The following is a 22548-nucleotide window of genomic DNA, read 5'->3' as shown; positions in this document are numbered from 1 at the left end:
ATACCTCTTTTTTTTTTTTTTTCCTAGAGTAATATCCATGAATCATGCTACATCTTGAAGAACATTTGCCTTGTAAATAAGAAGTTAACTGTTTGATATAATTCCTGGAAAGAATACTTTTGATATACAGGATGAAAGACGGGGGATAAAAGAAATCTGTTGCAATAAAGATCAGTTAGACTGAATCTTATGTATGCAAATAAATTTCCATAGGAAGAGTCCAAGCATGCATTTTTTTTGCTCATGTGCACTTCAGGACCATTTTTCCAGAGACCTGGGAGGCTAAACATGCACAACTTTTAATGTTATAACATTGATTAATTAAAGCCTGATTAATTTATCCATTTTCAAATGATACTAATACCTGTCAGAAGGAGTGTTCTTTATGACTGGGAAGGCTGATGTTACCCAAACAAAACTGACTGGATATAAAAAGGAAGGGTAGGTTTCTTCATGTATCTTGAAAAGTTAGCCCTGGTATATATCTGTAAAAGGTATGTATTAAAATTTGTTATGCACTTCAAGAATTTAAGAAGGTGCAAATGCATGGTTCAGTTGTCTGTCTTTCTGATGACTCTATAGTAAGAGTAACTGTATCTCATTTAACAGAGACAGTTATCCCAGTGAGTATCTTTTAGGATACAGAGCATGCAAAGGAAAAGTCATTCAGCTCAGGAACAGCAACTTGACACGACACCTTTTACCAAACCACACAGTATGTTATATTTCCTGCAGTGCAACGGTCTGTAATATCAGCTGTTGGGAACAGGCACGACTCTCTGTGGGCTTGTGTTCCTTGTGGTCTGGCTTTCTTTACGGAATACTGTGCAATCAAACTGCATTAAATGTGATACAGTGATGCTGAGGAGATAAATGACCTCAAGAAGACTGAATGAACAGTGAGTTAACTAAGTAGAGGGTTTAATAAACCATATGGATGTAATTAGTTTAATGAAGGAGGAAAGAAGAAGCAACACCCTGATCGCTCTTTGAATTTCTTTTCAAAGAGCAATAAATACTTAGGACTAGATTATGTTTCTCCTGAGGAGACCAGTATTGTCATGTATTATATACTAATGGCAGGTTTTATATCTAATTGTTTTGGCTGCAGCAAGAAATTCTGGCTGATGTTGGGCCATGGGATAAAATTAAACTGCCTCTAGACTTTTAAGAGTATTTCACATCCTGTGGGTTTCTGGTTTTCTATGACTGTCCTTAAATCTCAAGAGGTAATACAGTGCTTCTGGAAACATATGAAGGGTGCTTAGTGCATGGTTCAGTAGCAAATGGCAGCTCTTCCCGTTGCACTTTTTCACAGGAGGCCTGAGATGGTAAAATAAAGGGCATGTGAAGGAAGTTTTCAGGCCAGGGGGAGCTGGGAACAACTGCAGGTGTGTTGGAAAATGAGATGACTATTTAGAATAATCTTGGCAAGTGGGAGATGTCATCCGGAACAAAGTGGGGTGTCACTGAGCATGAAAGCAATGTAGTGACTGTACACTGGACTGTGTGGCTGCACGATGGGCAAAGAAACAGAGTAAGGTGCAGTTCCATGGAAAAGGAGGTGGAGTTTTTGGATCACAAACTAACAAAAGACACATCATCATACTGTTGAGAAGAGGTTAAAGCACTTGGGCAGGAGCAAAAGTGATTTCAAGCAATATCTCTGTTCTTCTCAGAGTTGGTGAGTCCTACAGCACCACACTGTTTTGTGCTCTGAACTCTTTAAGTGAGATGGGGACCTATTGGAAGGTGTTCAGAGGACAGAAGTGGTCTAGAAAATTATTTAAAATGAAAGATTGAAAGAATTAGGATTTCTTAGTGAAAAAATAGGATATTCAGGTTGCAAAGAACTGCCTAGTATCTCTGTTCCTCAGTGATGGGGTGAGGAGGGTAAGATTTGGTCATGGAGAAACTTTTTCCTCATACTGAGGGCAGGGGAATACTGGATCAGATAGCCTGAGACAAACAAGTCTTGACAAAAATCTTTTTGCTATAGGTGAGTGTAACGTGGTTCTTTGGTGGAAGGGGAAAGAATTAGATGATGTCTTTAGATTACAAGCCTTACACCTACAAGATTGTTAGTGACTTACTTCCATCATGTCTATTACTACCATTTGCACATGTGAAAAGAATTCCAACAGGTAAATGAAATCTCTGTACATCCAAAACAAGAGGTGTGTCTTGTAATTCTAGGCGAAGGGTCTAAGAGTTGTTTTCTGGGCTTTTTTTTTTTTTTAATACTACTGACAAATATAAATCCTAGTCTTTGATGGAGCTCACTGCTTCTTTTTTGCGTATGTTTTTAATAAGATCACAGCTGCAGGAGCTGCTAGGTGAAACTGTGGTCTTCATACAGCTGCAGGGGTTAGAGAGTGAGAGTGCACTCACTGTATGAGGATGTTTGTATGCGATCAAGTTCCCCTAGCTCAGTACTTGCTACTGGCAGATAAGAAGGAGCTGTTGGCACAAACATAGAATAATAGTTCCTGTTCTGCTTTTGCAGTTTAGAGACATCTTGAGATGAAAGTTCTGCTGTTCAACTGATATGTTTTTTTCATGAATTTTTATAATTTTTGAACCTGTTTGTTTCTTGGTCTTAAAAATGTCTCTAGGCATTGAATTCTGTCATTTAATTATTTACTAGGCGAAGAAGTCCTTAAGAGCAACTTTTAAAAATTTCATTTGGTATTTCCACGTTCTTCTGGGAAACACTTCAGCTGTCTGACATACCATGTCACTTTGTACTATCTTTTTTTTTTTTTTTTGTACTTTGATCTGGCACCTCATCGTACTTATCTGTTTTGTGAGCTAAAAGAATCTTTTTACTTTCTTTGTGCAGAAGCTGATCCATACTCTGATCGATATTACCTATATCTTTTTGGTCCTTTATGTTCTTCATGAGAGAGAATAATTTGAAAGTATAGGAACACCATGGATGTATCAGCAGAGAAAGAATATGTTATATTCTTTCTTTACTTCATTAAAAAAAAGTCTGATATTCTGTATGTTTCCTAACCTGAGCACTTCAAAGCACTGAACAAATGTTTTTGGAGATGTATGTTCAGTGACCACCAGATTTTTTTCTGGTAGTGGTGTTATATAACTTAGAGTTCTTTCTCCCAGTGTGTTGTATTGCATTTACTGACATGTGACTTCATCTACTGTTTTATATGCTTCTTGCTCAATATTCTAGGGTTCTACTGCAAGTTTTTTAATGACATGTCAGTTTTGATTGCTCGTAATAATTTTGTATAATTTGCAAACAAGCACAGATGATACATGAAATGACAGATATGCAAGTGAGGCTTCTGACTCTCTCCTCCATGGATATTTGTTTCTTAAATCTTACCTTGCCAGGTCTTCACTGCTGTAACAGCTTCCTATAAGAGACATCAGCAGAAACTTTTTAAAAGTCTTTTTTTCATTGTCGCTTCCAACACCTTTACACACAGGATCCTTAATACCTTCAAAGAACTCTTCAAATTGCAAAGCATTACTTTCCTCTACAAAAGCCGTGTTATTTTTTTTTCCTCCCTATTATTCCAGTCTACAAATTCTTCAGCATGGTTTTATCCACCTTACCCAATATGGAAGTCAGACTGTCTTGTGCTTCTCCTGATTGCCTTGTCAAGCTCTGAAAAAAGATTATGTATTTTCCACTCTATATTCCTCTTTACTTAGGTCACCTTAAGCCTAAGTTTTCGCAGAATTAATAGTTTGACAATTTCATATTTGATGCTTTAACACTTCAGCTGAATAGTGCCTGGCTCTGGTGAATTCTTACTGTTAACGTGATATTTTTTAATGCTCATCTTAAGAGGATGCATTATATATCACCAGTCTAAAGAGGATCTGGTGTGGGGTTGGATTTGACTGTCTTGTTTTTTGAAATTACTGCCAACAGATCATCTCGGTTTTCTGCTCTGCCCTTATCTTCTTTTAATACTGTCTTTTATATCTTCATTATCTAGCGACTTATTGCATTGAGGTAGCAAGCTGTCTGTAACTATCAGGTTCTACTATGTTTGAGCTCAGAAATAGTAACAGGAATTTTTTAAGATTTTATTGCTCTCTTACAGATGGCTGTGTAGTTGACTAGCAAGTTTTCATTATACTTCCGTGTACTGCCTAAGTATACGCCTATCCATTAGACCAGTACTGTTTTACCAGTACTTGTTTTACCAGTTTTAAATTCTACTGATGACCTGTATGCAGATGAAAATATGCACATAGATAAAAAGTCAGTAGTATTTGCAATTCTGAAGAAAATTTAGGTTTGCATTTTATTTTTATATTGACAAAATTCTTACATATGTGATGGAGTAGTTCTTTAAAAAAGGTGTGCTTTTTCTGTATGCAGAGAGCAGAAGATACTGCATGCCTGTGTTTAAGTGGCTCCAATCTGTTTTTGAATGTAATAAATGGAATTTTCAGAAAGGGTTTGTTTTACCATGTGCAGTTCTTCAACATCTGCTTGAAATCTGAATGTGCCCAGGTGCTGGTGGTGGCATATATTTTGCTTTCACAAGTCCCATTTGAACCGGGAAAGGAGTTAAAAATAATGTTCCTGTCCAGTGATATTCTGGTGTTTCCAGCTGGTTTGTATTTGTGATAGGAGGACTGGAGCCAAATTTTCTGTAATGTTTTGCTCTTGCTTGTAATTTTTTTGCTGGTGAAGACTTTCTCATGGGCTTTGCAATTTTGCAGCAAGTATTTTTTTTAGTCTCTTATTAATGATGCGGTGAATTTTATAATGCTTCTAGTCTGATGCATTTTTTCTCTGTTCCTATCTGCTTGCATAGCTGCTCTTTCTTTGCAGTGACTGAATGTAAGCATCATGTACAGTCTTTTCTATTTTTGGTCATGGAGAATCGAAGTTTTGTATTTATATTAGGCAGTACTTTGTTTCTAGAATGTCACTAAGTAACCAGAAAGGAATACTAAATAATGTCTGCTTGAATATGAACTGAAACTCTCCCTTCATAAGATTTTACAAATGTGTCCATAATTAGTGCTTTGTTTTAAATAACGGAGATCTGCAAAATAGTTCTTTTTTCTTTACCCTTACACAGTGTGTTTCAGTTTTGCTTAATGTGTCTTTTCTTACAAGGGCATTGCTAAACCGATATTGAGTGTCCCATGTAAAGTTTTAACTTTAGATGACACGTTCTGGCATGAAATTGAGAGTGAACACTTAGCGTTGGTCCAAATGTAGCATATACAATATACCTTTCACTTGTAAGCCTGTTTCTTACTATTTTTTATGTTTTATATGGTTTTTTTCTCAATATAAAACCTCTGAGATCAAGATTCTGTTGCAGCTTGCTTCACTTCGATGGTAGTCCAGAGTTACCAACTCGAAATTTTAGTGTTGCAGTTATCTTAACTTTCTGACCTCTTACTATTCTAGATATTGGAGTAATTAGAGCCTATAGGACGTTCCTGTACCTTGATTGGTCCCTTTCTTATGTTGCCACTTGTTTTCTTACAGTCTAGTGAAAATACCACTACCGAGTTTCTTTCATATAATGGCTTTTGGTCTTCCATGCTTTCATTTTCCTTACTGTTTTTTCAAGGGCAAAGTTCAGAAATACATGAAATGATCTAGTTTTCTGACTACAATACACTGTGTCATAAGAAATTCCAATAACTTAAAATTAATCTTTGGTTACATGTGTTGAATGTGTTGAGACAAAATTATTTCTTCCCTCAAAATTGTGTGTATGAAGTGACAGCATACTACTACTTACAGTCATTTGAAAAGTCTGCTGTTTTGGTTTTCTTGAACTTTTGTCTCTTTTTAATAAAAAAAAAAAAATCTGTCTTCAGGTAATAATCTGAAAATGCAAAGCAATTTACCTAAGTTTAACTTTTGTGATGTATTTGAAAATGCTAAAATAATAATAAAAATTTTTTTTCAATCTGTTTTTCTTTCACAGAGTTCCCAGAAAATAAAAGTGTATTTCAGAAAGTGAAAATCAGAAGTAGCTGCTGACATAAAGAGTACTGAAGATCATTTTTTGAGGAAAATTTTTTAAGGTATGTGAGCTGGTTCATATTTCACACATTTCACATCAGATGTATGTATAGTCAATATTCTGAGTATATGGTTAGTGTAAACAAATGGTAGGTAAAGCAGAGAGAGAGGAATGGTCCTGGGAGTCAGGCTACCCTGGAGATTGCTCTAGGTTCCAGTTTGCACAATCTTCTGAAATTTTATGTGGTAACTGAAGCCAATAACTTTTTTTTTTTCTTGGATACTTAATATGCTAAAAGTGCTAGGCACTCTGAAAAGTCTATCTTTAAGCCTTGTACATACCAGTATTAGCTGGTACAATGTTGACATTAGTTTATGTGTCTCAGTTCTTTGTGTAAAATAAAATTATTAGTTCTGCTTCACCTCATGGGCTGTTAACACTGCTAATTTGAGCGGCAGTTTAAAGCCTATGAAGAAATTGGTACTTCTGTGTTTGAAAGAGCTAAGACTTGCCCGGTGTGCAGGAATTAGCGAATAAGGAGTACACAGACTGTGTCTGCACTGCAGTCCAGGGCTATAGTTGCAGTTTATGTAAGTTTATCTTACCTAGTTTGAAGCTGATTAGTATAGGAACACATTTTTGTTGTATACACAGAAAAGAGGATACAGCCTGCATTACAGAATCTATGCAAGTCTTTGGAAATTACTTGTATGTGTGGGTTCAGATTTTCCACGATGTGCTGTGTGTTCATCAGATGCAGGTGTTCTAGAGCTAGTTCAGACAAATGTCTTTGACCTGCAGTTGTGTTACAGGATTTCATGAGGCAGCATTTCTTATCTGTTTATTAAATGGTGCCCATTTGATACAGTAAGACTGGACTGTCATGTGAATTTAAGGACTCTGGTCCAATGTGTGTCGCAGGGAAGCAATGGATGGTTGCATGGTTACCTGGTTTGGGATATTTTCTGGTTTTCGGGAGGCTGAATCTGAAAGTTTAATGGCCTGCTAACACAGTGTTTAGGAGCAAACTAGCTTCAAACTAGTTATCCATTTTCCACAGCTGCAGTGCCTGAGAGCTGATGTTTTATTTGGGTTTTTGTGTGCTCTTAGGACAGTAAACGCCAGAAACAAGTGTTTTCAGGTCACAAGGAGTGGAACAGTGTAGTTGTCATTTCTTCCCTGGAGATACTGTCAGCTATACTTACTTGAATAAATGTGTGGATTGGTTTTTAGTATCTGTCTTACATGCTTTTATGTGTTCCTTCGTAACTCTACTGTAAGTTAGAGAGGTACGTTTTGCAGATGGAAACTGGAGGACAGTTCTGAGCCTGAGATCTCTTCCAGTCATAGATGAGTGTTTGAAACAGTGCTCTCACCCTCCTTTCTGTTTATTTTGAGGAGGTATATGTATGTATTTTATCTTATGGTTAGTTCAGGGCTTAGGCAGGAATAGTTGCTTTTTATCACACAGTAGGTTTTACTTTCGGTATGTCTCTCAAGAATCTTTTTCTGCTTTCAGATGTGGTGAAGAGCCTCTATTTTCCCCTGTGCGGTATATAGTGCCTTAAAAAATGGGGTTTGGAGGTGACCTGAAGTATTCTCATGATGCTTTATTAAAACTGCAAGACTGGGAACTACGACTGCTGGAAACCGTGAAGAAATTTATGGCAATGCGAGTAAAAAGTGATAAGGAGTATGCCTCCACTTTACAGAATCTTTGTAATCAAGTAGATAAAGAGAGCACTTGTCAATTGGATTATATCAGCAATGTGTCCAAGGTAAGACTGAAGTATTTTGAATTTGGAATATCTTTGGAAATAACAGTGCTGGATTTATTTTTGTTTTAGTTTGAGTTGGATTCCTGTTCATTCAGCTTCTTGAGAGTTAATGTTGCCGAAGTATTTAGAATGGACTCCTTTTAGTTCCTTGGTGGAATATGCAGAAATTGAGCTCCAGTGTTGCTATGAAAACAATAGCTGAAATAGAATCAATCCTAAATTCTGATGTTCAGTGTTTTAGGCTCCTGGGTTGAACCTGCTATTTTGTTTAGTGTTTTGAAAGTAGAGTATGCTATAGTAAGCTTTTCTTTTAAGACAGTAAAATAGGAACTATTGTTTATGTTGTATAGAATTCGTGACAGAAATAGAAAAATGCCAGGAAACCGAGGCAAAGCCTGGCATTCCAGCTGTTATTCACACTGCAGCATGTGTTGTAGAAACAAAACATTAATTCAGGATGTTTCTCATAATTGTGAAGGCATTTTGTATCCATTTAAAATAACTGTGTTGGCTTTTCATGAAGGCAAGGCTGTCCTTCCCCCAATCATTGGTTTTCAGATTTAGAGCAAGTCCAGTAAAGGTACAGATGAAGCAAACTTCCATATTTCACCTGTTTGTAAGCTTCACTCCTGACTTGGATTCCTTCCTGACTAGAGAAAACTATTCTGTTTTAATGGCGTATTCAGTTTTTTGCACTTCTGCTGTTGCAGTGGTCACATAGTCCCTTCAGTCTGGCATGGATCCTGGTCCCCTCCCTGCATGAAAACACCCTTTTTGGGTCAAGTTAAATTTTGGACAAAGTGGTTTTTATGTACTGGGCTTATGGGGTGGCTGCTTGAATACTGGCTGTGACATAGCCTTAAGGAATGTGACTGTTCCTTTTGCAGCAGATTTACTGGATTAAAGTATGTAGGGGGTGTATGTGGCTTGAAAGCTGCGCTGCTATAGCTGCCTGCTTCAGGTGCCCCAAAAGTAGCAACCGCACAGTGTTTATCTGTAACAAATTTGGTTGTTGCTTCCATTCCCCAAAACAATTCTCTTGTAAATTGACATACTACCTTTTTTTTTTTCCCCCACGTGTGTTTTGGTGGTGTATTTGAAATGCTTTTCACCCACGTATGTTTCTTGTACACAGTTTGTTATAGAGTTTGCTATTTAAGTTGTGATGATTTTCGTAAATAAACATTAAAGCATTGTCATTAGCCTAAGACTGGCAGAAGTCAGGTATTCTTCTTCAAGCTTTCTACTGTTGGATCCCAAGGTTTTGTACAGAGTTATTGGTGCTATGACTAGTAATTCTTGATATTGCTGCCCCTCTGCAATAGCTCTTATATGCTAGCTACACTGTATTATATTGTATTTTAGGCAATGAAACAGAGTGGATTAGGGCTAGAACAGCAAAGGAGCATGTGCATTAGAATATTTAGTGTTATAAAGTGTAAGCAATCTTTTACCTTCATGTAGCCAATTCAGTTTAGGATGGTTCATGTCACTGACATGGACACTTCCTGTGAGCAAACAAATTTTAAAAAGCTGATGATCTGACTTAAGCCATGTCCTTTTCGGGTTGTAGAGGGGCATGTATCTCACAGTTTGAAATCTTGTTTTGGACATAGGCACTCAAGTTGTTATTTCTTTCAGGGATATTTTTGTTCCTTTTTTTTTTTTTTTTCTCTGTTAGGGATGTGCCATTTTTCTCTCAAGCCCCATCCCTGATTTCTACATCTTTATGTAACAGCAAAAATATCTGTATGCCACTGACAGCTCTTTTGTATGGGTTTGCCTTGAAATTTCACTATCACCTTGGATTTTAAAGTTGTGTAGTGACACGTTTCTTATTGGTTTTAGCAGTTAAAATGTCTGAATTATTGATTAATTTACTCATCTCGTTCTAATTTACTCTTTCATAGTACTTTTTCTTCCTGACATTGTACAGAATCAAACTATGACCCAAATATTATGGGACATAAGTCTAGTATCTCACGTCTCTCAAGATTTGAAATACCTGTATATTAAATTTTTGGTATTGCGTATCATCAAAACCAAATACCAAGCTGTCTAATCTTTTATTTTAAGTGTACAGCAAGAGTGAGCCCTTTGAGAGAAACAGTGTTTGGGAAAGTCTGTCCTATTTTTTTGTATGCAGAGGCGGTAAACTTGCTGGAAGGCGTAGTGGCAGCAGCCGCTAATGCTAGAAAAGCAGTATTTTTAAGTGCTTCCCAACAGCTCTTTTGTGTGCATGTATGTCTAAAAAATACTGTTAAACCAAATAATCTTATATTTTATTGCTTTTGATGGATTGTGATTATTTTCTGTGAATGGAAATGTTTTGCCTTTTCTGCAATCCCCACCCAGCTGCTTTTCTGTCCTATATAAATCTCAATATTTGAAGCCTTTCCTCAAGTATAGCTTTTCACTTTAGCTTTTCCAATTTTAAAATAATGAAATCTAATAGTACAAAACACAGACATCCTCTTTAACCAATATTTTCTCAGTATGGAAAGAGGGATGTAAAGAAGAGGAAAATGTGCAAATGATTTTCTCTATGTTTCTGACTTATTCAGGTTCTTTTGGTGAATTGTAAGCTAAGTATTTCTTTAGAATACCTGTTGAAAAATACTTCTGCTGTGATTTTCAGGGTTTATTCAAATAGTACTTGTCTCCTCAGTCGTAAATCAGCTGTAAAGAAAACGAAGAACTCTGACTACATTTTCATCTCTGAGAGTGCTCTTAATGAAATCTAAAACCACAAGACCCACTCCTCTCAGACAGATGTTTCATGATGTTCTCATCCTATGCAGTTTTGCAAATATATGTAATGGAGAGATGAAATAGTTTTCAACTATAGCTGCAAAACTTTAGGCCATGGCCTCTTACACCACCACACTTCAAGCAGTCTGAGATCCTCTGTGCCAGTCTGTGGGATGTTTACAAGCTAAAGGAAATATTAAACATGGTTTAATATATAGAGGAATTAACTGTCATGTATTTGCTTCTCTTGAATCCAGTTTGCATTGCAGCATTGTCATGTGGAGATATATTAATATGTGTCTATGTTTATATATGAGATGTAAGGAAACCCCAAAGGACCAAACAAATTAATTTTCTAAGTTTTGATGATCTAAGGTGGATTTCTGTCTTTAGTAAGAGTAGGATAAATGCTAACAAAAGTAGCATAATAGCTGCCTTCAAAACCTGATAATTATATGGCATGTAGTAATTCTGAAATTTTACATACAGCATAGCATTTGAGATCAGGGAGTTCTCTCTGAAGAATACAATATTGTTTCCATCAACAAAGTGTGACAGGGATCTTTAGGGTAACAAATGCTTTTGTTTGAACTGAACTTTAATTTCGTGTTTCTATCTGTGTTGCATTGCAAATCTCTCTGCTCACCTTACAGTTCTTAATCAAAATTCTAAGCCACACACAGCATATTAAGCAATTCTGGAAACTGACTGGCAGAATGGCCAAGGAAGTTATTGAAAGAAGGGTACAGAAGGATGTTGGGTTACTATGACAGATGATAAACTGCTTGTGTCTCTTAACCTGTTAGCACCTTATGCTTTGATACTGTTGGCCTGACTCTGATGCTGTCAGTTGTGTGTAGCAGCTGACAAATAGTATCCTCTTAAACAGCAACCACTCAGATGCATATTATTGGGAGGTATTTCAAAAAGGACAGAGAAGTCAGCATGAGCAGAGTGACTGTGGCCGGGAAACAGAAGAACGAAGGACAGAGAAACATACTTGTCAGGGTGGCGGGAATGTATTATTCCAAAAAATGCTGTAAAGCTTTAATCGATGTTCGGAAGTACTAGGACAGTGATGAACGTTGACCACACAATATTGTATTTTTGTTTCTGGTGCTTTTTATGATTGAATGAGTATGTTCGGGCCACGATTTTCCTGTAGCAGGAAGAACTTTACTTGAGAAGATGTCAAGTGGATTTGGGTAAGTTTAAAATTCCTTTTTTAATGAATTGTTTTAAACAGTGATGCATCTTTTCCCACAGTCCATGTTCATCATTTAGTTATTTGTAAGCTGGAATAAGTAAGTACTTTTCTGTTCTTTTTTTCTTTTTAATAGTCTTGGTTGCTTGTGGTACAGCAAACAGAACAGCTGAGCAAAATAATGAAGACGCATGCAGAGGATCTTAATTCTGGGCCTTTGCATAGGCTTACAATGATGATCAAAGATAAGCAGCAAGTTAAGAAGAGTTATGTAGGTGTTCATCAACAAATTGAAGCTGAGATGTACAAGGTATTTTATTTAACTCTGCTTTATAAATTTATTATGGTGTTATATGTTTAAAAAGTGATATATTGAGAGTGGATTTTTTTAGTTCCTCTGTTTTTGTTAGTGCTATGGTAAAAGTAGGGATTTGTGATACACTGAATGTCTAGTTTAAATTTTCGTTATTTCCTCCACATGTTCACTGCTAGCTGACAAGGCAGAGATGGAAAACTTTCTTTTATATGAATTTCTATGGACAGATAGCACTGGAAATGCTCTTTTTCCAGTAGAGGATGATTCTGTGTGACACTTCTCTATTCTATCTCTCCTCCTGTTCTCATTCCACTCCAGATGTCCCTGGGACCAGAGTGCACTTGACAGTCCGTACTGGGTGGGGAAAGGATTCTAGTCCCTATTCTAAAATATAAATCAAGTGTAAACCAAACATTAAGGCTGCAAGTGGAGCTCTTCAGGGCTTTTTCTATTATATGTCAGTTGTTTATGTATGTTTATATATGTTTATGTTGAAAGCACTGTATCTAGTCAGTAAAGCTGACAGAAATCACAGTTTCATTCAGATGCTCTGGGGGGAGTTTAACTGCAAATGTCAAAAAATCAGTTTGATAATGTGAAAGGTCCACTGAGAGAAGGAAAAGCACTGTTTCTTCTTTCTTCCAGCAGAGAATTTGAGAATCGTAGTAGTGTAATTAAAATATAACATCTGAATAACACAGCACAAATGTCATGTACTGATGAGTAAATTTCTTTGGCTGGTTATGAGAAGACCTTTAAACTAGTACTAAACATATATCGAGTTAAATGTCTTGGCTCTAATAGGAGTACTTCAATAGTATGCTGGGATCTTGGCATCTTCCCCAGGTATTGACTATGGAGAGTACATGCTATTTGATGTGTACTTGGTAGACTGTCTTCTCTGATAAAATTTCCAAGCCAAATAATCACTCATAGCCACTTATGGATTGTTACATCTGAAACTAGTCAGATGGAAGAAGAGGGAAAACTGGTAGCATACATTAGAAATAATAGAAGTTAAATATATAGAGAATTAGAGAGATGCAGAAAGAAAGACAGACATGTAAGAAAGGCGAGATGAAACAAGACTGCTGGAAGTTCAGGTATACTTTTAAAAGAGACTGTGCAAAACATGTTTTTCTGTTAATAAGTTCACTCTAATAAAATCTCTAATAAAACTGTCTTTTAAAAGAAGGCTTTTTTAAAAAAAACGTCATGCATACTGAGCACTCGCTAAACGATTAATTACAGACCATATTCATTTTAATGGCCATGCCACTATGCTAGTTAGGTGGGTGTTATAAATGTGTTTAGGGTAACACTTGACCACCTTATTTCCTTATGTGTTATTTGGGGGCAGAGGTCCTCTTGATTTTGTTTTTGTTTGTTGCTAGAACACTGTCTAAGAGTGACTAAAATATATTTTACATTTATTACAAAGATTTCTTCATGCTAGTGGCCTACCTTTAATTTTCCACTGTTCTGTAAGAGAAGTAGTTCCTTATTACTTACGTCTCAATTGTGTTCACTACTTCCTAATTTCATCTTTTTCTCCATTTCTTATGTTGTATTTGTAATACAAGTTTGTCATAAAGTTATTTTTTCCTGGATCACCTCTATTTGTGTATAGTAACAACAGTTGTGAGTATAATTTACAGAGTGTAGAAATAAGAGATGAGAATATGGGATTGATGTGGGAAAAGTTCCTGCCTTTAATTTAAATCTTCACACAGTTGGCCCAGGAATAGAAACTGTAGGTAGCACCTTGTTGGTTCTTTCAGGTATTTCATTAAGTTTTGAGATGATGTTCTTAATGGTGAAAATAATGGTATGTGGGCCTTGCCTCATGAAAAAGGGAGAGCTGTGAACTCCAGCCTTCTTCATGCCAGCTGCAAGTGGAGCAGTTATTCTGTATAATGGACTATTTTTTCTGCACATTCAGTGAGGGGAGCACTTTGATTATATTAAGTTCCTCTTCCATGATTCGCCATTGTGAGTGTATTCTTCTTTTTTGTCAGAGCTTTAACTTTTCTTTACATGCCACCTTTTTGATATTGTAGTGGCTCATTTGTTACTAGCTTTTGTTTGCAAATGCATAATTTGTGACTATTTCTTAACAGTGCACTGATTTTGTCACAATGAATAAATGTTGGGGATAGAAGAGACAACTTTATTTTCCTTTTTAGGGATTTCAGTCATACAACAGGTTGATTTGTGTGTGCGCAGTTACTTTTTCTAAGCCATTTGTATGAGCTGTAATATCTAAAAATTCTTCTATCTTGCCTTTTTTTTTTTTTTAGATGCTAAAGAAATTCCCTTCTACGCATACAATTTTTTCACCTAGTATGATTTATTAAGCATCTTTTTGGTGCTTTTGTCTCCTTGTCATTGAAGTGGGATAGTGTTTATGATAAGCTGGATTTCCTAAATAGATTTTTCATTACACTGATGCGGATAGGGATGTCTATTTCAAGCCTCTTATTTCATTCCACACATTTATTGATTTTGATTTTGTTACACCATGTAATATCCTATTAAGATTATCTCAAGCCAATGGAAAGTGGTAACATCCTTACTTTGGAAAATAAATCCTATTAATTATCTTTCACTAATGGTATGATGTTTTTTATATGTTGAGAAGTATTTTTAATACTTTTAATATTTCTGTTTTCTTAAAGGTCACAAAGACAGAACTAGAAAAACTAAAATCTAGCTATAGACAACTAATAAAGGAAGTAAATTCTGCCAAAGAGAAGTATAAAGAAGCTGTGGCTAAAGGTATGACTGACTTCTGTTAATTTTGTCTATTTATTAGTGCCTTTTTCAAACCTGCTAGAACTCTTACAGTGAAACAGGGTAATGTTTTTGTTTTGAACAAGTTGATTACGATATAAAAGCTCATTTAGTATGTAAGAAAGACAGTCTAATTGTCATCATGTGTACTTGGTGATACTCTTTTAAAAATCATGAGATAAAGGGTAGCCCTTCTTTTAATATAAATGGTAAGCTTTTCAAGGTCTTCTGTTATTCCTTTGGTGGACATAGTTGAAATGTAAAATTGCGCAAATGAACTATTAATAGTGGTAGTGGGTTGCAAGTCTGTCTCATCTACATGGTAGTTGCAGACTACTTACATCCTGTGACCTGTTATGGTTGCTGCAGTGGCATCAGCATCAGTTCTTGCAAGTTAGTATAAGGGATGTGACCTTTGTCAAGCTTAAGGAAAAGAGGAAAAGAATTCATTTGCACACTGAGATATTGTAAAGATTTTGGGTTAATGATGTGTCCAAACAGCATGGATTTTTAGATAAAGAAGAGCCTTTGTTCTATGATGTATTGAAATCTGTTGTTAGCAATTGTTCTTATGTGCCTTTCTAAGATTTTTTAATTTGCTTTAGAGAAAATTAACTGGATGACAGTATGTAATTTCAAGATCTATCTTTAAGTTTTTGTGTCACTGCCTCAAATGACAGTTATTGTCCTTGTTTCTGTTATGCTATAATTCGCAGTGCAATATAGTAGCTATTAGTACTGAAAGATTGTTTCTTTCTAAATTTGTCTAAAATTTGGGGCAATAGCTGATATGTGAGTATAACAACAAAATAACATGGGATAAGAGAAGTTATACATAGAACTTTTTAGCTTCAATTTTTTTTTCTTTTACTGATGTTCATATTCACTTAGAAATGTAAATACATACTCAGTTAATTTTGTCCAGTTCCTTAGTTGCTTTTCTGCACATAACTTTGATTTGTTTACTTGCTTTATCCCCAGGTAACTACTTTACATGGGAATATATAGTATGTAATGTAGAAAATATGTAACATGGAAAATATAATAGGGTGTCGTGATCTAAGTGTGTTCTTTTTATCCCGTCTTACTGTTATGGCTTGGATCTTTCTCCGTTCCTGAAAAACCAGGCTTTCTCATTGAAATCAGAATGTTTTGGCTGTCAGCAGCTGCGATGTTTTGATGTGGTTCTGATTAACTAAATTATTATTTCTTTAGATAGATAGCAAACACAAGCTGTTTTTGAGACACTTCCTTGTCCTGTGGTTTTCCTTGGCCTTTTCTTTCAGGCTTCTATTTAGTATTTGTCTTCTTATAATTCATACTTAATTTTTATGAGGTGCTGGCTTAGGAGCTGTTCTGAGGAACCCTCTGCTAGCACTGCTTCTGCTTGGGCATCAGGGAAGCAGTGAGAGAGTTGTGTTGCAGAGGATGCATTGCTGAGCCTTGGCTGCCACTTGGTCCTTAGGCTGGATTGCGCTGCCCTGTTGTGGCCATCAGTGTCTGAATCCTGTCTCAGTTGGAAGTGAACGATTTATCTTGTTTGTTCTTGCTCTTATCCCATCTAGTCATGCGTTGCTGCTCCTTTTTGGAACAACGATTGCCACAAACACAGCCTGATTGATTGTGCTTGGGCATGGAGACCTCAGGTGTCAGGCAGTCTGGTTGATGTTATTCAGCTGGATATTGAGAAAAAATGGTGTAAACTTCTTGGAACAGCATTCCAAAATAACCCTCACAGATTGTGTACAACCCTGAGCCTACAATGCTGTGCTGACTTCAAGTGTGATATCTCATTACACTTTGAATCTCATTTGATTGGATCAGTAGCTGTTTCCACTTAAGTTCATTGTTTCCACACTTATTTTTGTTTCTGCAGACTTTTGCATCTTTATTAAGTGTAGTTCAGAGTCTGTCTTTGGGGGTTTCTCGTGTTTTCATCCTTGATATCTTGATTAAACACTACTTATTGCTATATATAAAAAAACACTTAAATATGGAAATGATGAATACACAAAATGATAAACAATAACATGCTCATTTCCTTACATTAAAAAAACCCAACCACCTAACAAAAAAAACTCCAACAAAACAAAACAAAACAAAACCCAACCGAAAAGCATTAGTTCTTAACAATTTAGCAACTTTTTTTTTTTTAGCTGATTTTTGTGCTAGATGTTTAAATGTGAAATAGTTGCTCTTATGTCAGTTAATATTGCAAGCTGGAACAGAGCCAGTATAGCTTTGGTTCATACTGGATTTTAATACAATGTAATCTTTAGCAAAATTTACAGTTTAATTGTAAATAGATCTGCTACAGGTGTTTAATGTGTTCTTGTTACTGGTCAATTACTGTTTGAGTGTAGAAACTATGTTGCAACATTCTTATATGACAGAATGGATCTGAAGTAAATAGTAAAGGAAGAAAGTATTGATTCTAAGTATTTAATTTCATAATTTCATGTTATACTGCTAGAGCAGCATGAAAAAATTGTAGCAGATTTTTGTAGGTTGGCTTGTGTTCCCTGACAACGTGATGTAGAGGAGATTAGAAATATTAACAGTACATCTAGCACATTGTACAACATTGCATCTACTGGCAGAATGTTTCCTGATCCCTGCAACTCTTGTGATCTAATGCTTAAGAATTGATGTGACTCCTGTGGTATGTACTGAAGTTGCACGACAGCACAAGCTGTATCTATGATAAATAAGGAAGCTGTTGAAAAAGCTTTCTTTAAATCAAGTTATTGTCTTACTATCCTTTGTAATAGCTGAGTGGCCAGAAGGTTAGACAGCTGGTGCATTCGCAGAATCACAGAATGTTAGGGATTGGAAGTGACCTCAAAAGATCATCCAGTCCAATCCCCCTGCTGGAGCAGAAACACCTAGATGAGGTTACACAGGAAGGTGTCCAGGCGGGTTTTGAATGTCTCCAGAGGAGGAGACTCCACAACCTCCTTGGGCAGCCTGTTCCAGTGCTCTGTCACCCTCACTGAGAAGAAGTTTCTTCTCAAATTTAAGTGGAACCTCCCGTGTTCCAGCTTGAACTCATTACCCCTTGTCTTACTGTTGGCTGTCACCAAGAAGAGCCTGGCTCCATCCTCGTGACACTCACCCTTTATATATTTATAAACATTAATGAGGTCACCCCTCAATCTCCTCTGCTCCAAGCTAAAGAGACCCAGCTCTCTCAGCCTTTCCTCATAAAGGAGATGCTCCACTCCCTTAATCATCTTCGTGGCTCTGCGCTGGACTCTCTCCAGCAGTTCCCTGTCCTTCTTGAACTGAGGGGCCCAGAACTGGACACAATATTCCAGATGCGGTCTCACCAGGGCAGAGTAGAGGGGAAGGAGAGCCTCTCTCGACCTACTAACCACCCCCCTTCTAATCTACCCCAGGATGCCATTGGCCTTCTTGGCCACAAGGGCACAGTGCTGGCTCATGGTCATCCTGCTGTCCACCAGGACCCCCAGGTCCCTTTCCCCTACACTGCTCTCTCATAGGTCATTCCACAACCTATACTGGAACCTGGGGTTGTTCCTGCCCAGATGCAAGACTCTACACTTTCCCTTGTTATATTTCATTAACTTTTTCCCTGTCCAACTCTCCAGCCTGTCCAGATCTCGCTGGATGGCAGCACAGCTTTCTGGTGTGTCAGCCACTCCTCCCAGCTTGGTGTCATCAGCAAACTTGCTGATAGTACACTCTATTCCCTCATCCAAGTTGTTAATGAATATGTTGAATAATACTGGCCCCAGAACTGGCCCTTGAGGGACTCCACTAGATACAGGCCTCCAACCAGACTCCATCCCATTGACCACGACTCTCTGGCTTCTTTCCTTCAGCCAGTTTGCTGTCCACCTCACTACCCGATCGTCCAGACCACACTTCCTCAGTTTAGCTGTGAGGATGCTGTGGGAGATGGTGTCAAATGCTTTACTGAAGTCAAGGTAGACCACATCCACCGCTCTGCCATCATCAGTCCACCTTGTTATGTCTTCATAAAAGGCTATGAGGTTGGTCAAGCACGACTTCCCCTTGGTGAAGCCATGTTGACTGCCCCTAATGACCCTCTTATCCTTGATATGCCTTGAGATGGCACCAAGGATAAGGTGTTCCATCACTTTCCCAGGGGTGGAGGTGAGGCTGACCCGTCTATAGTTGCCTGGGTCCTCCTCCTTGCCCTTTTTGAAGACCAGAGTGACATTTGCTTTCCTCCAGTCCTGGGATGCCTGTGAAATTGTGATTATATTATTAATACTACATTTCCTGATGGCATGTATTGCCTTTAGTTGTTGCTGAGATCAGGGAAACTCCTAGTTGGGTAATTTTGCATTTATTTTTGACTGAAGCTCTCACATTGTTGAGACAAAACAAGAAACACTGGCTGAACTGGTCTTATTCACAGATGTCAGTAAGCTGGGTAGATTTCAAATTAATGCTCTATTGTAAGCATTTCAACTAATAAGCATTACCAGTGCTTGCAAAGGCTAGGGTTGTTTCTTGTGTGTAGAATAAAGCTTCTAGAGCAGGAAACCCTGGGGAGTGCAGAGCCAAGAGATCTCAGTGGCTTCTGTGGAGTGTGCGACGAGCTTGGGCATGTGCTTTCCACTCAACATGGGCATACAGCACCAGAATGTGCTCTCCTCAGTCCTCACAGACCAGCACTCACAGGTCTGAGTGAATTTACTTGACATATCACTGTAAGAGTAGTCTTTTCTTCTGTCATATCTAAGTTTTAAGATTATTTACTTTAATTCAAGAAGTGCATAGTCCTTACCAAAATTCACTTAAGAGGAAGATCATGCTGCGGTCCTGCTAGTATTCCCTCCACTTAGAGTCTGTGGAAGCAGATTTAAATCAACTTTAGAATTCTTTACTGTAAAAATATTCTATTGCTAAAAAAAAAAAGTTTTTAAAATAAGACCTTTTGAAAGTGTCGGTCGTCTCATTTATGAGTATAAAGAATGTATTTAGTAGAATAATGCAAACAAATAGTACAAAGGAGTATTCTTTTCTAGGCACAGGGAAATAATGCTCTTTGAAAATATGTGTCTCCAGAGTTGAAATAAATAAGGATGTTACTTTATGGGAGGTTTGTTATTGATAAACAAATGTGGAGACAGCAAAATATGCAGAAATTACCTCTGTTATTGAAATTGCATTTAGCTTTTCATCTACATATTTTTCAGCAGTTCTGGGAAATTATTTGAAAAACTGTTATCATAAACATTGGGAAATGTCTAATAGATTACTATATGCATTGACAGTTTTATACTTCAGTGCTGATATTTACAAAAAAAAAAGATTCTAAAGCAAACCAAGGAAGAAGTGTTGTTTCTGTATGAAAAATTATTATATGCTGAAGATTTGCATATTTTCTCAGAGGATGATTGTTTCTTCATTCAAAAAAAAAAAAAGGAAAAAGAAAAAGCACTGATACTCCTATCTTTTTTTTCCATTTTAAATTCTGAAATCTAATGCTGTGATACTCTTGTAAGGTTATAATACAGAAAATTGCAACAACACTGCTGCCAAGCTTCTTGGCTTTTCCTGGGGCCTTGCTTCTTTAATCCTAGCTGATAAGCTCTCCATTGGCTCCTCATCTATCTGCAGGCAGAGCTCCATCCACTCCAGCTGTTCTCTCACATAAAGGGCAACTCCCTCTCCTCGTCTTCCTAGCCTGTCTTTCCCCAAGAGCCTGTGTCTCTGCATTGTAAAACTTCAGTCATGGCAGCCATCCCAACACACCTCCATGATCCCAACAAGGTCATAGCCCTGCAACTGCACAGAGATCTGTAACTCATCATGTTTATTCTCCATGCTGCATGCAGTTGTATAGAGGCACTTAAGCCTGGCACTTCAGTGTTTTGAGTTCCTGGAGAAGATTTGGGGGGATTTTTCCACAGTGGTGCCTTGTACAAACCTCTTTGCTCACGTGCAGGTGCTGGAGGTGACCCTAAGCAAGCCACATTTTGTTGACTTTATGATCCCTTCTCATCACACCACCCCGTGCCCTTTGCTCAGCAATCCTGGCCATTGCTCCCTCAGGACTGCAGGTCACCCTCTCCCTCCCCTGTCACACATAGTTTAAAGCTTTCCTTCTGAGGTCAGCCATCCTACTGGCAAACAAACCAAACTTGCTTGGTAAGGTGTGACCTGTCTTCCAAGGATGGTGGTCTGCAAACCAGGTCCCATGGTTGTAGAACCCAAAACCCTGTCTCCAACACTAGCTCCATGGCTCCTTATCGACCTGTATTGTCAGTGCCCTCCTCACACCCTTTTCCCTCACTGGCAGGGTTGAGTAGGACACCACCTTGGTCCCCATGCCCTTGATGGCTGCCCCCAAAGCTCTGTAGTCACTTTTCTTGCTGTCCATGTTTCCTCTGGCAGTATAATTGGTGCCTGCATTTACTATAACCTTATCTTTGCCGTCTTCACCTATACGTAGCCATACTCACCAATTTGGGTGGACTTGCGTTTCGGGCTTCCTGAACTACCAAGGCAGTTATGTGAATTCTTGACATATGTTCTGTTCTCCAAGTTCCTCTGGGATAATTGGTCATAGTTTTATTTATGTGTAAAGATTTTCTTCCCCCAAATTACTCATGTGTAGATCTTCAGTTGGTCCTTCTCATTTTCATTTTGTTTGTCCTGTTATTCTGCTGCTTTTCAGCTTCCACAGTTCTAGCATGTTTAAGGCTTAAGACTCCTCACTGTGTTTCTGTTGGGAATATATAACCTCTGTTTTTATGTCAGTTGTGTCTCTGCCTGCTTTTGAAACTAGATCAAATTAATTGTCAAAAACTGGACTTGCATAACAACATGATATTCTCCTTTGTCAGATGGACCTTATCTTCATTAGTGTTTCTTCACGGGACAGCATTCACTGCTCAGTGAAGCCAAAGGTCATATTTCAATGCCAGGAGCTATGAAGCCATAAAGTTAATTTGTCTGTTGTGAGCTAAGTCTTTACAATAATCTCTATTGCCTCTTTTATGAATACTTTGGCATCACTTCTGAAAATCGTATGTATCAGTATCACTAAAGTTCCCAAGAGTGAGAGGCAGGAGGCAGTCTTTCTTGAAATACTGTACATTGGGCTCCAGACAGACTTTTTCTGAGATTTATGAAGACTGGACAAGAGATTCTTTCTAATTGTATACCTTCCAAAAAATGCCTAGCTCTGACAGATTTATGTTGTTTTCACAAATTTTTTAGTTTTTCAGTTAGGCCTCCTCAAAAAGCAATCGATAGTTATTGTCTCTTAAGAGCAAACACTTAAGGATACAAAAATTTGAGAGAGCATCTCAAGTATGAATACATGCTTAGACATTGACAAGCTTTGAGCTTTCTGTCTTTTCTAAGATTTTTATACTTTAAATATTTTTCTTCTGCCCTCAAAGGTCCCAAAGAAACAAATCAAATAAAAACAAAGCAAACTTAAAAACAAGTAGCTTAATAATCGATACTTCCAGGAGGTCTTCTAGACAGTTTTTCTTACCATTGTTGACCTCCAGTCAACTGGGACCTCCCTGGTTAGCTAGGAGTGCTGATAAATGATGGAAAGTGGCTTGGTGATCACCTCTGCCAACTCCCTCAGAACCCTTGTGTGGACTCCATCTGGCCCCATAGATTTCTGTGTGTCTAAGTGGTATAGCAGGTCAGTAGCCATTTCCCCTTGGATTATTTGGACTTCATTCTGCTCCCCATTTTTGTCTTCTG

General features: G+C 37.6%; 1 protein-coding gene across 2 annotated transcripts in view; it reads left to right on the top strand.

The window, feature by feature from the left end:
- The window catches only part of FER (FER tyrosine kinase), a 175524-nt gene that overhangs the window by 5490 nt on the left and 147486 nt on the right, over window positions 1-22548 (top strand). For both annotated transcript variants that reach the window (XM_065655872.1, XM_065655873.1), the window contains exons 2-5: window positions 5943-6042; window positions 7501-7759; window positions 11851-12024; window positions 14709-14808. In XM_065655872.1, coding sequence (XP_065511944.1) covers window positions 7553-7759; window positions 11851-12024; window positions 14709-14808 — 481 coding nt within the window. In that variant the 5' untranslated portion in view covers window positions 5943-6042; window positions 7501-7552. The remainder of the gene's footprint in view (window positions 1-5942; window positions 6043-7500; window positions 7760-11850; window positions 12025-14708; window positions 14809-22548) is intronic.

Source organism: Caloenas nicobarica, chromosome Z (genome assembly GCF_036013445.1).
Source record: "Caloenas nicobarica isolate bCalNic1 chromosome Z, bCalNic1.hap1, whole genome shotgun sequence".
In the NCBI taxonomy this organism is placed as follows: domain Eukaryota; kingdom Metazoa; phylum Chordata; class Aves; order Columbiformes; family Columbidae; genus Caloenas; species Caloenas nicobarica.
The sequence above is the reverse complement of the archived record's forward strand: the minus strand, read 5'-3'. Positions and strand labels throughout refer to the sequence as shown.